Here is a 17559-nt window from a genome sequence, read left to right as displayed (position 1 = left end):
CAGTACTGGTGGGGACAGGTCTGTCGCTGTATAGCACTGGGGTACAGTACTGGTGGGGACAGGTCTGTCACTGTATAACACTGGGGTACAGTACTGGTGGGGACAGGTCTGTCACTGTATAACACTGGGGTACAGTACTGGTGGGGACAGGTCTGTCACTGTATAACACTGGGGTACAGTACTGGTGGGGACAGGTCTGTCACTGTATAACACTGGGGTACAGTACTGGTGGGGACAGGTCTGTCACTGTATAACACTGGGGTACAGTACTGGTGGGGACAGGTCTGTCACTGTATAACACTGGGGTACAGTACTGGTGGGGACAGGTCTGTCACTGTATAACACTGGGGTACAGTACTGGTGGGGACAGGTCTGTCACTGTATAACACTGGGGTACAGTACTGGTGGGGACAGGTCTGTCGCTGTATAGCACTGGGGTACAGTACTGGTGGGGACGGGTCTGTCCCTTTATAACACTGGTGTACAATACTGGTGGGGGACAGGTCTGTTGCTGTATAACACTGGGGTACAGTGCTGGAGGGGGCAGGTCTGTCACTGTATAGCTCTGGGGTACAGTACTGGTGGGGACGGGTCTCACTGTATAACACTGGGGTGCAGTAATGGTGGGGACAGGTCTGTTCCTGTATAACACTGGGGGACAGTACTGGTGGGGGACAGGTGTGTCGCTGTATAACACTGGGGTACAGTACTGGTGGGGGACAGGTCTGTCACTGTATAGCTCTGGGGTACAGTACTGGTGGGGACGGGTCTCTCACTGTATAACACTGGGGTGCAGTACTTGTGGGGACGGGTCTGTCCCTGCATAACACTGGGGTACAATACTGGTGGGGGTACAGGTCTGTTGCTGTATAACACTGGGGTACAGTACTGGTGGGGAGAGGTGTGTCGCTGTATAACACTTGGGTACAGTACTGGTGGGGGCAGGTCTGTCACTGTATAGCTCTGGGGTACAGTACTGGTGGGAGACAGGTCTGTCGCTGTATAACACTTGCTTACAGTACTGGTGGGAGACAGGTCTGTCGCTGAATAACACTTGCTTACAGTACTGGTGGGGACAGGTCTGTCACTGTATAGCTCTGGGGTACAGTACTGCTGGGGACAGGTCTGTCACTGTATAACACTGGGGTACAGTACTGGTGAGGACAGGTCTGTCCCTGTATAACACTGGGGTACAGTACTGGTGGGGACGGGTCTTTCCATGCATAACACTGGGGTACAATACTGGTGGGGGACAGGTCTGTCGCTGTATAACACAGGGGTACAGTACTGGTGGGGACAGGTCTGTCGCTGCATAACACTGGGGTACGGTACTGGTGGGGGCAGGTCTGTCACTGTATAACACTGGGGTGCAGTACTGGTGGGGACGGGTCTGTTCCTGCATAACACTGGAGTACAATACTGGTGGGGGGACAGGTCTGTTGCTGTATAACACTGGGGTACAGTACTGGTGGGGAGAGGTGTGTTGCTGTATAACACTTGGGTGCAGTACTGGTGGGGACAGGTCTGTCACTGTCTAACACTTGGGTACAGTACTGGTGGGGGCAGGTCTGTCACTGTATAGCTCTGGGGTACAGTACTTGTGGGAGACCGGTCTGTCGCTGTATAACACTTGCTTACAGTATTGGTGGGGACCGGTCTGTCCTTGTATATCACTGGGGTACAGTAATGGTGGGGACGGGTCTGTCCTTGTATAACACTGGGGTACAGTACTGGTGGGGACAGGTCTGTTGCTGTATAACACTGGGGTACAGTACTGGTGGGGACGTGTCTCTCACTGTATAACACTGGGGTACAGTACTGGTGGGGACAGTCTGTCCCTGTATAACACTGGGGTACTGTACTGGTGGGGATGGGTCTGTCGCTGTATAACACTGGGGTACAGTGCTGGTGGGGGCAGGTCTGTCACTGTATAGCTCTGGGGTACAGTACTGGTGGGGACGGGTCTCTCACTGTATAACACTGGGGTACAGTATTGGTGGGGACAGGTCAGTCCCTGTTTTACAATGGGGTACAGTACTGGTGGGGGACAGGTCTGTTGCTGTATAACACTGGGGTACAGTACTGGTGGGGACGGGTCTGTCCCTGTATAACACTGGGGTACAGTATGGCGGGGACAGGTCTATCCCTGTATAACACTGGGGTACAGTACTGGCGGGGACAGGTCTGTCCCTGTATAACACTGGGGTACTGTACTGGTGGGGATGAGTCTGTCCCTTTGTAACACTGGTGTACAATACTGGTGGGGGACAGGTCTGTCGCTGTATAACACTGGGGTGCAGTGCTGGTGGGGGACAGGTCTGTCACTGTATAGCTCTGGGGTACAGTACTGGTGGGGACAGGTCAGTCCCTGTTTTACAATGGGGGACAGTACTGGTGGGGGACAGGTCTGTTGCTGTATAACACTGGGGTACAGTACTGGTGGGGACAGGTCAGTCCCTGTTTTATAATGGGGTACAATACTGGTGGGGGACAGGTCTGTCGCTGTATAACACTGGGGTACAGTACTGGTGGGGGACAGATCTGTCCCTGTATAACACTGGGGTACGGTAATGGTGGGGACAGGTCTGTCCCTGTATAACACTGGGGTACAGTACTGGTGGGGGACAGATCTGTCCCTATATAACACTGGGGTACAGTACTGGTGGGGACCGGTCTGTCCCTGTATAACACTGGGGTACAGTACTGGCGGGGACAGGTCTGTCCCTGTATAACACTGGTATATAGTCTGGTGGTTTGGATGTGTTCCGTCTTGTGTACTTTGGTTGTATAGTTGTCACACTGCACTGGTCCCCTATTGTTTAGTTGAATGCTGAGTTTTGATTGAGTTACTTGTTTCCCTTTGAGATTGTTGATTGACAGTGACCTGACAGTGGATTACGGTTGTCCTTCCTGGCCACTTGAACATTTTCTTTCACTTCCTGCTTTTTTTGTGGTGCCATTGTTGGCTGGATGTGCTGTATATTTGTGCTGTGTGTGTGTGCTGAATTTTCCTGTTTTATTATCTCCTGTCTCTCCCTTGTTGTCCCCATGTGTACCTGCTCCTGGACATCTCCTCTGCTAACCATTCACCGTTCCTACTCTCAGGTGGTTCCAGTGGGTCTTCAAGTGACAACCCGAATCAACGGTACACCAGCCGCTACTGCAATGGCACCGAAGCTCAAACAGACTATGAAATGCACAGTCCACAGGTACGGAATCTCCGAACCTCTCGGCTCAATCATGTAGCCTTCGAGCAGTGCATGGCGGGGGTTGAGTGGGTGGCTGATGGGCCATTGCCAAGCTGGTCCCTTTACCAATCCCTGGCCCTCAGTGCCACACAGCATATCTGCCACAGTGAAGACTTGCCAGCAGTTTCCAACATGCCCTTGGAGCCAGAAGCAGAGCAGAACAGAGAAGCCTGTGACAAACGATTCTCGTCTTCCACAAGTTTCCGCCCTCCCTCCCACTCTCCCTACCTTCCCACAGGTGCTATCTCTCAGACGTGAATCTGAATGGAAGCAGAGACAATGCACTGAGGTCTTTCTTGAGTTGAACATTTTGAAGAGACAAAGTATTGGAGACATCTTTTCAGGGTCCCGGATCCCAGTGAACATCCTTTTTTTTTCATCTTGTGTGTAAATGCACTGATTCTGAATTGTGTTTGTCTTCATTCTGTGTGTCTGCTTATCTGTACGTTTTGGTGAACTGACTTACATTAATTAGTGTCTCTGTCTTACTGTGTGTCTGTCTCCCTCACTTTGTGCATGTCTTTCTTACTCATGTGTTTGGTGTGCGTGATTGTCTCTCTATCTAGATTTTCATGTTTGTGCGTGTCTCTATCTAGATGTACGTATGTTTGTGCGTGTCTCTCTATCTGGATGTAGATGTATGTGTGTTAGTTCCTGCTTGTTTGATTGCCTTCTCTCTCTCTCTCCTTCCCTCTGATCTTGACCTTTCTGCCTTCCTGTGTCTATGTGTGTGTGTGAGAATGTGTGTGAATATGTGCATGTGTGTGTGTTAAATTTGTCTCCTTCTCCTCCTCTTCACGCTGTGGGAAGTGGCTTACGCCCTGTGCCCAGTGTGCCATGATGGCCAACTTCCTGCGGCTGTGTTTGATTTGCTGCATCCCTCAGTGTTTGGGGAGAGAGGGTTTGGAGTGTCTCTGCAGCTGAGTTGGGAACGTTCAAAAGCAATGCTTTCCATTCAGTCTTTCAACCCAGTCTGCATGCTCTCAGTTCCCATGAGGTAAGGCAGTCAGCCCCCACCGTGGGAATACACATGCACTATCCACTGGGAACCAACCACAAACAGGGCAATGAGCCTCATCCCTCCCGTCTCGAACTTCCTCGAATATCAGACAATATCCTCGGCATGTAGCTTGCAGATGAAGGTTTTTGCAGTTCATTCCCCCAGTCCCTGGCGTTCAGCCCCAGAACGGGACCAGTGGCTACCCCAAGTGTCTGCCACATCCACCTTTAAGACAGATTTGACACTGTGAAATTGGACAGCGAGCAGGTCAGGGTGCATGGGCTGTGAGGGCACTCGTGACAGAGTCAGCTCCCTGCCTTCCTCCACTATCTGGAGGGTCAATGCCTCCATTGCAGCCCGTTGGACAGGCGTGCACCCACACACAGTCAGAGACAGACACACAAACCTGCAAGCACACTATTGTCTGTGGTGTACACTGCTGGCTATGGGCCAGGTGCCAGGCAGCAGTTTTCCATACCCAGTGCAGTTAGCACTTACTGACCCTGCCTGCTGCTTTTCACTTGAGGTGAAATGATGCCCTCATTGAGATCTCTAGCAGTATTCAGAGGAGTTGATAAACTTTCTATCCTGTGGAAGGAGAGGAGATTCCAGAACAGGACCCAGTTACAGTACAGCTCAACCTTGATCTGATTGAATAGGGGATCAGGCAGGAGGGCTGAATCACTACATTCCGTCCATTCCAGAAGACAAGCCATTACACCCCTCGTTGGACAATGCTCATACGTTAAATACAGGATACCCCCTCTATCTAACCCAGGGGTCACTGGACAGTGATCAGGAGCAGGATCCCTGGCTGATTTCCCCCCTCTCTCTCTAACCCAGGGATCACTGGAGCAGTGATCAGGAGCAGGATCCCTAGCTGATTTCCCCTCTCTCTCTCTCTAACCCAGGGACAGTGATCAGGAGCAGGAACCCTGGCTGATTTCCCCTCTCTCTCTCTCTAACCCAGGGACAGTGATCAGGAGCAGGATCCCTGGCTGATTTCCTCTCTCTCTCTCTCTCTCTCTCTCTAACCCAGGGACAGTGATCAGGAGCAGGATCCCTGGCTGATTTCCCCTTTCTCTCTTTCTCTCTCTAACCCAGGGACAGTGATCAGGAGCAGGAACCCTGGCTCATTTCCCCCCCCCTCCCTCTCTCTCTAACCCAGGGACAGTGATCAGGAGCAGGATCCCTGGCTGATTTCCCTCTCTCTGCCTCTGACCCAGGGACAGTGATCAGGAGCAGGAACCCTGGCTGATTTCCGATCCCTCTCTCTAACCCAGGGACAGTGATCAGGAGTAGGAACCCTGGCTGATTTCCCCCCTCTCTCTCTCTCTCTAACCCAGGGACAGTGATCAGGAGCAGGAACCCTGGCTGATTTCCCCTCTCTCCCTCTCTCTCTCTAACCCAGGAACAGTGATCAGGAGCAGGATCCCTGGCTGATTCCCCTCTCTCTGTCTCTTTCTCTAACCCAGGGACAGTGATCAGGAGCAGAAACCCTGGCTGATTTCCCCCCTCTCTCTCTCTCTAACCCAGGGATCACTGGGCAGTGATCAGGAGCAGGAACCCTGGCTGATTTCCCCCCTCTCTCTCTCTCTAACCCAGGGACAGTGATCAGGAGCAGGAACCCTGGCTGATTTCCCCCCTCTCTCTCTCTCTAACCCAGGGACAGTGATCAGGAGCAGGAACCCTGGCTGATTTCCCCCCTCTCTCTCTCTCTCTCTCTAACCCAGGGACAGTGACCAGGAGCAGGAACCCTGTCTGATTTCTCCCCTCTCTCTCTCTAACCCAGGGGCAGTGATCAGGAGCAGGAACCCTGGCTGATTTACCCCCTCTCTCTCTCTCTCTCAGGGACAGTGATCAGGAGCAGAAACCCTGGCTGATTTCCCCCCTCTCTCTCTCTAACCCAGGGACAGTGATCAGGAGCAGGAACCCTGGCTGATTTCCCCCCTCTCTCTCTCTAACCCAGGGACAGTGATCAGGAGCAGGAACCCTGGCTGATTTCCCCCCTCTCTCTCTCTAACCCAGGGACAGTGATCAGGAGCAGGAACCCTGGCTGATTTCCCCCCTCTCTCTCTCTAACCCAGGGACAGTGATCAGGAGCAGGAACCCTGGCTGATTTCCCCCCTCTCTCTCTCTAACCCAGGGACAGTGATCAGGAGCAGGAACCCTGGCTGATTTCCCCCCTCTCTCTCTCTAACCCAGGGACAGTGATCAGGAGCAGGAACCCTGGCTGATTTCCCCCCTCTCTCTCTCTAACCCAGGGACAGTGATCAGGAGCAGGAACCCTGGCTGATTTCCCCCCTCTCTCTCTCTAACCCAGGGACAGTGATCAGGAGCAGGAACCCTGGCTGATTTCCCCCCTCTCTCTCATCTGTCCTATATCTATCACCCCTCAGTTTAAAGCTATGTCTTCTCATGCTAACCATCGCCATCCAAGGAAAAAGGCTGTCACTGACCATCCTATCTAACCCTCTGATGATCCTGTATGTCTCTATTAAGCCACCTCTCAACCTTCTCTCTCACAAAAGCAGCCTCAAGTCCCTCAGCTTTCCTCATAAGACCTTCCCTCCATACCAGGTAACATCCCAGTAAATCTCCTCTGCACCCTTTCCAAAGTTTCCACATCCTTCCTATAGCGGTGACCAGAACTGTACGCAATATTCCAAGTGCGGCCGCACCAGAGTTTTGTACAGCTACAGCATGACCTCATGGTTCCGAAACTCAATCCCTCTACCAATAAAAGCTAACACACCGTACGCCTTCTTAACGACCCTATCCATCTGGGTGGCAACTTTCAGGGATCTATGTACATGGACACTGAGATCTCTCTGCCCATTTACACTACCAAGAATTTTACTATTAGCTGAGTACTCTGTATTCCTGTTACTCCGTCCAAAGTGGGTCACCTCACACTTTTCTATATTTGGAAACTTCTCATTTGCCACCTCTCAGCCCAGATCTGCAGCTTATCTATGTCTCACTGTAACCTACAATATCCTTCAGCACTATCCAGAACCCTACTGACCTACGTGTCTTCCACAAATTTACTAACCCATCCTTCTATGCCCTCATTTATAAAAATGACAAACAGCAGTGGCCCCCAAACAGATGCTTGCAGAACCCCACTAGTAACTGAACTCCAGGATGAACATTTCCCATCAACCACCACCCTCTGGCTAGCTGAAAGAAGACAATCTCTGATCCAAACCACTAAATCACCCTCAATCCCATGCCTCCGTATTTACTGCAATAGCCTACCGTGGGGAACCTTATCAAACACTTTACAGAAATCCATATACACCACATCAACCACTTTACCCTCATCCACCTGTTTGAGTACTTTGAGAAGGTGACCAATAAGGTTTGTTAGGCATAACAAACCTTTCACAAAACTGTGCTGACTATCCCTTATCAAATTATTCCTTTTAGATGATTATAAATCCTATCTCTTACAACCATTTCCAACACTTTACCCACAACTGAAGTAAGGGTCACTGGTCTATAATTACCAGGGTTGTCTCTAATCTCCTTCTTGAACAAGGGAACATTTGCTATCCTCCAGTCTTCTGGCACTATTCTTGTGGACAATGACGACATAAAGATCAAAGTCAAAGGCTCAGCAATCTCCTCCCAGGCTTCCCAGAGAATCCGAGGATAAATCCCACCTGGCCCAGGGGACTTATCTATTTTCACACTTTGCAGAATTGCTAACAGCTCCTCCAAATGCACCTTAAACGTGTCTAGTCTAATAGCCTGTATCTCAGTATTCTCCTCAATAATGTTTTTATTTCTGTGTGAATAGTGTGACAGGGTGAATACATTGTCTTTTTCCCAGGGCTGGGAATTCAAGGACTAGAGGGCGTCAGTTTAAGGTGAGAGAGGAAAGTGTAAAAGGGAACCTGAGGGCAATGGTTTGTACACAGAGGGTGGGATGCATATGGAATGAGGTGGGTTCATTAACAACATTTAAAAGTTATTTGGACAAATCCATGGATAGCAAAGGATGAGAAGGATATGGGAGAAAGTGAGGACTGCAGATGTTAGGGTCAAAGTCTAAAAGGTGCTAGAAAAGCACAGCAGGTCAGGCAGCATCCGAGGAGCAGGAAAGTTGACTTTTCAGGCATAAGCCCTTCATCAGGAATACCCGAAATCTGGACTGTCCTGCTTCTTGGATGCTGCTTGACTGTTGTGCTTTTCCAGCACTACCCTTTTTGACCTAGAAGGATATGGACCAAGTGCAGGGAAATGGGGTTGGCATTGCTGGTCGTTTTGGCTGGCCTGGACCGGCCTGTTTCCGTGCTGTAGGACTCAATGACTGTAACCTGGGATGTGTGGACAGTGATCAGGGAGCAGAGACTCTGGATCGTGCTGTGGTCCTGAGTTGAGGGCAGTGAGTCTGAGCTGCCTGGTGCTGGGGACCTGCCTGTGTGTCGGTGGAGGGGGTTTGTGAGTTCTGACGTTGCTGGTTTTTGTGTTTGCAGGTTCCACGGCCACCTTCCGTGCACCATCCACTGTGGCTGTGGAACAGTGGCCACGCTCCAGTCAGCAGCAGCAGCAGCAGCAGCCTGTACCCAGCACTGCCCCCTCACCCCGTCACTGGGCTACCACCACCACCACAGCAGCAGCAGCACCTCCAAGGTAACGAGGAGCACCACCTGTACCGCCACGGGACTGCCAGAGTGCCAATGCCACTACAGCAGCGCCATTACCATCACCACCACCAACACCATCGCCAGCTGCTGCCTGGCTCCCCGACCCTGGCACCTGAGGCTGCCTCTTCAGCTCACGCCGCCTTCCTCCTCCTCTCTCCCCAGAGTCCGGACTCCACCCAGCGAGGACCTTCAGGCTTGCACCTTCGGACTAGGACCGCCTTACCTGGGCACGGCCTTTACCCTCCTGCAGTGCCCCAGGGCCCTGACACTGAGAGCCCACCAAGGCCTCCGAACCAGCATCGCTACAGGCCCGAGCCAGACAGCACGCCCATGATGGGCGTCTGCCCACCACAAAGTTCCGCAGCCACGTCCTGATGATAACTTGACACAGAAAGGAAGGAAAAATCTATATATTATATACAGACGGAAATTAATAAAAGCCATAACGTTGATCAAGTGCTGCATGGGTCAGGGGTGGGAGCGGGGTGGATCCCTGAGTATTTCACTGCAACTTTCTAATCTGAGCTCAACTGTAATTGTAAAATTGTTTTATTTATTTAATAGTCTGTGCCAGAGCTTCAAAGGGCTGTTTTGTTTTTTATAAGCTTGAGGTAATGGTGGACTTCTGATCTCTGTGTCTCCAGGAGCAGTTTCCTTCTGCGTCTCCCTCACTCACTTCACCCCCCTCCTCCCAATCTTTCTTTCTCCTCCTCTCCCCCCCCCCCCCCCATTATCGCAGTCCCACCACTCTGCCTCCATTGTTAGCTTTCACTTGTTTTGTAAATACTGATGTGAGGTGACTTGATTAACGTGGTAAAGAAAGAAAGACGAGCTTCTGGAATCCTTTCGCCTCCGTGTCCATGTTCCCTTCCTGAGTAATCAGCCAAGTCCATGTTGGCAGGAACCATCCAGCCAGAGTCTGTATGTTCTCTCTGTCCCTCATTCCATCTTGCCCTTCTTCCTATCCTCCTACTTGCCCTTCTGTTTGTCCCTTGTTTCCACTCAGTCTTCCTATGGCCTCTCTTTTCTGTGAACCTCTCTGTGGCATATATTCCTCTTCCTGCACATTACACTGACTACTGGTCCCTTTGTAAGGATCAATTTGGTGTACACGTGAGAGATCGGGGAGTTCCTGCTGTGACACATCTTGACTTCTCTGGGTTTTTGTTTGGAGACTGCTTAGTGTCACATTCTCTGTTTTTCCCCTTCCTTCCTATTTTGAGGTGTGGGGGAAAGTGGGGAAGACTTAGAATAACAATGTAGTGTTCAGTATTAACGGCATCCAGCCATCTCTGGTCTCTATTCCACACACATGGTCTGTGATTGTATCTGAGAAAAAGACTCTGGGAGAGATGGGAGAAAGCATTAATTTCAGAGCATAGTGACAATTAGCTTTTGTCTTTTTTTAATTTATTGCACCAAAGACTGTCTCGAGGTATCATTGGGAAATGTCTGAAGAGGTGGGGAGGGTGGGGATGGGTTAATGTGTACAGGATTTTAGATTTGTCTTTTAAAATGTCTTTTTTTTTCCCCTAACACTTTGTTTTAAAAATATATAAAATTGCCGGTGATTGTATATCTTGTCAGCCATTGCTAATGGACCCAGTCCATCTGATTTGAGAGAACGTGTGACTATGTGTGTGTGACACAGGGAGGGGTAGGGGATTGTGTGTGGTAAGTCTCTGGTGGGATGTGTATGTGAGACATGGTTGGCAGGGGCGGGGGAAAGAGTGCGGACAGTGTTAGGAAGTGAACATTTCTCAGCGACTGCACGAGTAAACATTGCCATCTGCACACCTCACTCCCGGTAAGTTCATTGCTTCAGTGGTCTCCAGTCAGATTTGTGAGTATCAGCCAGTAACCCAGGGACAGCATTGCAGCTAAGTGCAGGTGGAGCACTGGCTGTTTATTTCAGATGATGTTGTACAGACCAAAACAAATGAAGCAGTTTATTGAAAGCAGTATTTTATTTTCACTTGTGAAAATGTTACATTTGTAAATATAGATTGGAGAGACCAGTCAGAAATTATCTGTGCTTAGTTCAAATGATGTGTTTATTCGGACTCACCTGGGTGTGTTCCAGGCCTGGCTCACAATGTTACTGTGGAAGCAGGTACTGTCCTTTCAGGTGCTCTGTTTCCACCCTACTGCTGGAGGGCCTGGAGTGTAGCAACCCCCCTCATTAATCTCTCAATGGCCTATAGCCCAATCCTGGACAGTTTAGCCATAAACATCAATGCACACAGGTAGACACCACACAGTTCCCTGACAGACTACGGTGGCGACCGATGTGTACATGAAGATAGAATATTACAGCGCACAGGCTCTTTGGCCTGCGATGTTGTGCCAACCTGTGAAATTAGTCCGATGCCCATCCAAACTACACTCTTCCATTATCATCCATATGTACATCCAATAAATACTCTTAACGTCAGTGAGTCTACATGTTCCTGGATGTCTCTGTACACGTAGGGATCCATACATATGTAAAGTTGATTACTTCCCCATAAACAGCAAGGTCATGTGGTGGCACCACGAGGAGAAGCTGGGAGTTATCCTGAGCCCCAGGAAGCAGTGGGCTCTGAGGTAGTTCTCAGCCAAGGGGTTGTGTGGAGAGACAAAAACGGAACTGAAAACAAACCTTGGCCATTCAGAGTCTGGGAAAAGATTTGTAGCTCAGGTGCTCGTGGTTGTGGTTCTGTTCGCCGAGCGGGGAATTTGTGTTGAGACATTTCGTCCCCTGTCTAGGTGACATCCTCAGTGCTTGGGAGCCTCCTGTGAAGCGCTTCTGTGATGTTTCCTCCAGCATTTATAGTGATTTGTATCTGCCGCGTCCGCTGCAGTGGTCGGTATATTGGGTCCATTGCTTATTGATTGAATCTGGGGATGAGTGCTATGCCTCTAGGAATTCCCTGGCTGATCTCTGTTTGGCTTGTCCTATAATAGCAGTGTTGTCCCAGTCGAATTCATGTTGCTTGTCATCTGCGTGTGTGGCTACTAAGGATAGCTGGTTGTGTCGTTTCGTGGCTAGTTGGTGTTTATGGATGCGGATCGTTAGCTGTCTTCCTGTTTGTCTTATGTAATGTTTTGTGCAGTCCTTGCTGGGGATTTTGTACATTACATTGGCTTTGTTCATGCTGGGGATCGGGTCCTTTGTCCTGGTGAGTTGTTGTCTGAGAGTGGCTGTTGATTTGTGTGCTGTTATAAGTCCTATGAGACAACGCAGATGACAGGCAACATGAGTTCGACTGGGACAACACTCCTATTCCTAGAGGCATGGTACTCATCCATAGATTCTAACAAACACATCGACCTGGTCCCAATATACCGACCACTGCAACGGACAGTTGGAACTGACAACAGGAAGCGGCAGATACAAATCACTATAAATGCCGGAGGAAAGATCACAGAAGCACTTCACAAGAGGCTCCCAAGCACTGAGGATGTCACCTAGACAGGGGACGGAACATCTGCAACACAAATTCCCAGCTCGGCGAACAGAACCACAACGACCTCGGCCATCTCCAATGTGGGCCCAGTAGGAAACACAGCAGTCCCCAGGGCCCTGTTGCTCGAACTGGGGAGATGAAGGGAAACAAAGACACTACCATCTACAATAAACTGGTCATGGAACGGCAGTGGGTATCCGGATCCACATCTCAGGGAGCACTCACTGACGCTCAAACATCTCCTTCAGGATCTTCATGCTGTCTCTGTAACGATACTGGTTCCTGTGAGACGCCTCTCTCCACCTACAGAACAGCAATAACATCAACTCCAATTGGGGACTGTTCACATCGAATCCAACTGCACCGTTATACATATCGTAAAAGTGTTCAGGATCCAACAGAATTCCGCACCGTGGAATTGAACAGGGAGGGTGTGTGTCCTTGGGATGGTAGAGACTCGGAGTTAACGGGAAGGGGTTTGGGTCCATTGAGATTGAAGGGTGAGAATGTGTTTGTTTAGGTGTGCAGTGAACAGTTCTGGCTGAGGAGGACTCCAGCTTACCTCTGTCGAATCTTCTTCCAGCGATCCATGTGGTTGTACAGTAACGTGGGCACCCCAGGGACATTACTGCGACTCTGAAAGGGAACAGAGGATAGGTTACAGGGAACCCGGTCATTGTGTGGGGGAATCACAGACACAGACCCCCGTCCCGTCACCGTGTGGGGGGGGGGGGGGGAAATCACAGACACAGACCCCCGTCCCGTCACCATGTGGGGGAGTCACGGACACAGACCCCCCTCCCGTCACCGTGTGGAGAAATTTCTATGTAGCTGACTATAGGTTACCATGCTGATATCAAGGTGTTTCTCAGTGGGAGGCAGTGGTGAAGGAACACGGAGGTTGATCGGATGGCCATGTGTGTTCAGTGAGCAGGGAGTTGGCACTGGCAGTTTGTAAATATCCTGACACTTTCCGTTCATCACCTCAGCAACCTGTCAAAAAAGAAAACTAATCACTGCTCGGTTTACAGATGCTGGGGAAACTCCAGTGTTCCTCATCACTGACCTCCTCTCCATCAGATGATCCGAATTGGGGATGTTCACCGATGATTGCACAAGTTCAGCACCATTCACCACTCCTCATACACTGAAGCAATGTGTCCATGTGGACAATATCCAGGCTTGGGTTGACAAGTGGCAAGTAACCATGCCACACAAATATCAGCTATCTCTAGTAAGAGAGGATCTCATTTTGGCCTCTTGACATTCAATGGTGTTACCATCACAGAATCTCCCCCACTCTCAACATCCTGGGGGTTACCATTGACCAGAAACTCACCAGGACCCACCACATCAACCCAGCGGCTCCAAGAGCTGGTCAGAGGCTGGGAATCCTGCAGCGAGTAACTCCCCTCCTGACTCCCCCCAAAGCCTGTCCCACCATCGACAAGGCCCAAGGCAGGAGGGTGAGGGAATACTCCCCACTTGCCCCTGGGCGGGGGCAGCTCCAACAACACTCGAGAAGCTTGACACCATCCAGGGACAAAGCAGCCCCCGGCTGGATTGGCCCCATACCCACAAACATCCCCTCGCTCCCTCCCTCCCCACCGAACCTCAGTAACAGCAGTGTGTGCCATCCCACCCCCGCCCCACCAACGCTCAGTAACAGCAGTGTATACCAGCTACAAGATGCACTGCAGAAACTCACCAAAGACCCTGAGGCAGCACCTTCCAAACCCATGGCCACTTCCATCTAGAAGGACAAGGGAACATCCCCCACCCCCCCGCAAGTTCCCCTCTGAGCCCCTCACCATCCCGACTTGGAAATCTATCGGCCGTTCCTTCCTGGGTCAGAATCCTGGGATTCCCTCCCTCAGAGACATTGTGGGTCTACCCTACAGCACGTGGACTGCAGCTAAAACTTGGGTTAAGTAAGCATTATCCGTATGGCCACATACAAAGATCGAAAAGTGAACTCTATTGCATGACTTTCAGAACTCCCCATGTCCTGGTGCACCCTAATCTACCCTGATAGAGATCCTGAAGACACCTGTGATTGATGGGAGAGTGCCCCCTCACCTCCTCATCCTCGAGTGCGACTGGTGGCTGGGGGGTTGGGCTGCGAGCTCCCTCACGGAGACTGGGCTTGTTCCTCATCCAGGATCGGCAGATGGGGTACAGAGGGGTGTTCTCATTAAACTGAGCCAGATCAACGCTCCGGTCAAACAGCTTCATGGTATAGGCGTCTGCAGAAACACAGCACAAAATCTCAGTCCCTGAGAGACAAGAGAACATCAGCAGACAACCTCTCTCCCTGACAGACCTGAATCTGAAGACAGCATGTCTCCATGACAGCGCCTCATTTAAGGCCAAGCCAGCATAACCCTATCAATGACACACTCTCATCCAGCTCGTTTCACACCATCCCAGCACAGCCCCATGTGAAAACACATTTTACCTCCCTCTCTCTTCCTGTCAACACAGAATCCCAAATAACAATCACCATGTCAACTCCTACATATTACAATGCATTACATCTCTTTCCAGCCTTGAATTACAGACATCCTTAATTCACACTGGGTACACGCTCCAGATTAAATCCCATTCACTCCCAGTCTCCCTGCTCCAGATTAATTCCCCTGTTGTCCCAGTCTCCCTGCTCCAGATTAATTCCCACTGCAGCCCCAGTCTCCCTGCTCCAGATTAAATCTCACTCCACCCTAGACTCGATGCTCCGGATTAAAGCGTACTTGGCCTCTGGTGAGCTCCCTCATAAGCAGCATCATCAGTTTCCTTCCTCTTCTTGCGTCTTTGATGTGGGAACCGAGTCGATGACCTGGAACAGCAACCCAAAAAAAAAAGCTGATCAGGCACAAAGAGGAGGTTTGGGGGGTGGGGAGGGGGAGGGAAGAGAGAGAGACGAGACACAGAGTTTGGAGAGGAGAGGGATGGGGTAAGTCACCAGACTGAGGTGGGTAAGGGAGGAGAAAGTGAGGTCTGCAGATGCTGGAGATCAAAGTTGAAATTTTATTGCTCAAACAGCACAGCAGGTCAGGCAGCATCCAGGGAACAGGAGATTCGACGTTTCGGGCACAGGCCCTTCTTCCCTGAAGAAGGGCCTGTGCCCGAAACGTCGAATCTCCTGTTCCCTGGATGCTGCCTGACCTGCTGTGCTGTTTCAGCAATAAAGTTTCAACTGATGCCAAGGGAGGAACAGGGGATTAATGAGGTGATAAATGAGGCCAATTGAGAGAGAGCAGCCAGTATCAATCTCACCTTTTTCCTGCTGCTGCTGGTGAGGAGTCTCTGTAAAATAGAACAGCAGATGAATCACACGCAGCAAATTGCACTCCTCACTTCTCTCTCTCCTCTCTCTCTCTCTCTAACATTGCTACCCTGATAGCTGGATTCCTCTCTGCCTCTCCATCCAGAGCCCACACACTCAGAGTGAGGGCTGCAGATGCTGGGAGTTAAGAGTCGAGAGTGTGGTGCTGGAAAAGCACAGCAGATCAGACAGCATCCGAGGAGCAGGAAAATCAACATTTCAGACCGGAGCCCTTCATCAGGAATGAGGCTTGTCCACAAACCACATTCCTGATGTAGGGCTTATGCCCAAAATATCGATTCTCCTGCTCTTCAGATGCTGCCTGACCTGCTGTGCTTTTCCAGCACCACACTCTTGACCCCACTCTCCCTCGCCAGTGCCAATCTCTCATTCCCTCACCTATTGCCCTCATCTGCCTTACGCTCCTTATCCTAACCCACTATTCTTCCTCTCTCTCCAGCCTGACTTATCTCACTACCCTCCTCTCTCTCACTCCTGTTAGCCTCACCCCCTTTCTCTTTGACCTAGAGGGAGAGGCTGAATAGGCTGGGGCTGGAGCTTCAGAGGCTGAGGGGTGACCTTATAGAAGTTGAGGGACATGAATAGGATAAATAGACAAGTTATTTTCCCTGGGGTGGGGGAATCCAGAACTAGAGGGCACTGACTTAAGATGAGAGGGGAAAGATATAAAAAGGGATCTAAGAGGCAACTTCTTCACACAGTCTTAGAGATGTACAGCATGGAAACAGACCCAACTCATCGATACTGATCAGATATCCCAACCCAATCTAGTCCCACCTGACATCACCCAACCCATATCCCTCCAAACTCTTCCTCTGGCAGCTCATTCCATACGTCTACCACCAAGGAAGTGGTGGAGCTGGTACAATTACAGCATTTAAAAGGCAACTGGATGGGGACATGAATAGGAAGGGTTTAAGAGGGATATGGGTCAGGGTTAGAGCAATACTGGAAAAACACAGGTCAGGCAGCATCCAAGGAGCAGGAAAATTGACGTTTCAGGCATCCTGATGAAGGGCTTTTGCCCAAACCGTCGATTTTCCTGCTCCTCGGATGCTGCCTGACTGGCTGTGCTTTTCCAGCACCAATCTAATCTTCACTCTAATCTCCAGCGTCTGTAGTACCCATTCCTGCCTTAGAGGGACACAGGTCAAGTGCTGGCTAACTGGACTAGATTAACTTAGACACTATCTGGTTGACATACAAGAGTTCGACTGAAGGTTCTGTTTCCAAGTTGTACATTTCTATGATGCTCTTTCTCCCTCCATCCCCAACTCCCATTTTCTCTCTCTCCCTCCATCTTGAAATGCTTCATTCTCTCCCTGTGGTCAGCGAAGGTCACCTGAGTATTGGAATCTGATTCTATCAGATGGAGAGAATCCAGCACAAGGTGAGATTGTGTGTGTCAGTCAGGAGGGTCCGCACCGAAACCTGCAGAAAGAGAGCTCCCACAGCCCAGCCGAGCATAAACTCACTTGCTCTGTAGATCGGAAAGCACAGGTTTCACAATCTCATCATCAGCATGGTCTCTGAAAAAGCAGAGACAGACATGGTCAGTTACAGTAGTGAGCACAGACACTGATCCAGCAGAGAGAGTAAAAAATGGTCAGTTACAGTAGTGAGCACAGACACTGACGCAGCAGAGAGAGACATGGTCAGTTACAGCAGTGAGCACAGACACTGAACCAGCTGGGAGAGACATGGTCAGTTACTGGAGTGAACACAGACACTGAACCAGCAGAGAGAGAGAGACATGGTCAGTTACAGAAGTGAACACAGACACTGAAGCAGCAGAGAGGGACTTGGTCAGTAACAGTAGTGAGTACAGACACTGAACCAGCAGAGAGAGACATGTCAGTGA

At 50.4% G+C, this 17559-nt stretch overlaps 3 protein-coding genes across 3 annotated transcripts in view; 1 reads left to right on the top strand and 2 right to left on the bottom strand.

The window, feature by feature from the left end:
* The window catches only part of LOC122548318 (rRNA 2'-O-methyltransferase fibrillarin-like), an 18792-nt gene extending 15832 nt beyond the window's left edge, over positions 1 to 2960 (bottom strand). Inside the window, exon 1 of the mRNA XM_043686849.1 lies at positions 2900 to 2960. Within this exon, the coding sequence (XP_043542784.1) occupies positions 2900 to 2960 (61 nt within the window). The remainder of the gene's footprint in view (positions 1 to 2899) is intronic.
* A 63-nt stretch (positions 2961 to 3023) lies between these two features.
* LOC122548317 (bromodomain-containing protein 4A-like) lies at positions 3024 to 9486 on the top strand. Its single transcript, XM_043686848.1, has 2 exons — positions 3024 to 3209; positions 8733 to 9486. Exons 1-2 carry the CDS (start codon positions 3195 to 3197, stop codon positions 9276 to 9278), a joined length of 561 nt encoding a protein of 186 aa, XP_043542783.1. The 5' UTR covers positions 3024 to 3194; the 3' UTR covers positions 9279 to 9486.
* A 2854-nt stretch (positions 9487 to 12340) lies between these two features.
* Positions 12341 to 17289, bottom strand: lin37 (lin-37 DREAM MuvB core complex component; the record flags this gene model as incomplete). Its single annotated transcript, XM_043686852.1, has 7 exons — positions 12341 to 12655; positions 12915 to 12988; positions 13199 to 13345; positions 14432 to 14598; positions 15103 to 15188; positions 15629 to 15658; positions 17174 to 17289. Coding segments are annotated over 7 exons (702 nt in total), but the record flags the coding sequence as incomplete, so codon positions are not given.
* Between the last annotated feature and the right edge of the window lie 270 nt (positions 17290 to 17559).

This window comes from Chiloscyllium plagiosum, unplaced genomic scaffold (assembly GCF_004010195.1).
Source record: "Chiloscyllium plagiosum isolate BGI_BamShark_2017 unplaced genomic scaffold, ASM401019v2 scaf_58, whole genome shotgun sequence".
In the NCBI taxonomy this organism is placed as follows: Eukaryota; Metazoa; Chordata; class Chondrichthyes; order Orectolobiformes; family Hemiscylliidae; genus Chiloscyllium; species Chiloscyllium plagiosum.
The sequence above is the reverse complement of the archived record's forward strand: the minus strand, read 5'-3'. Positions and strand labels throughout refer to the sequence as shown.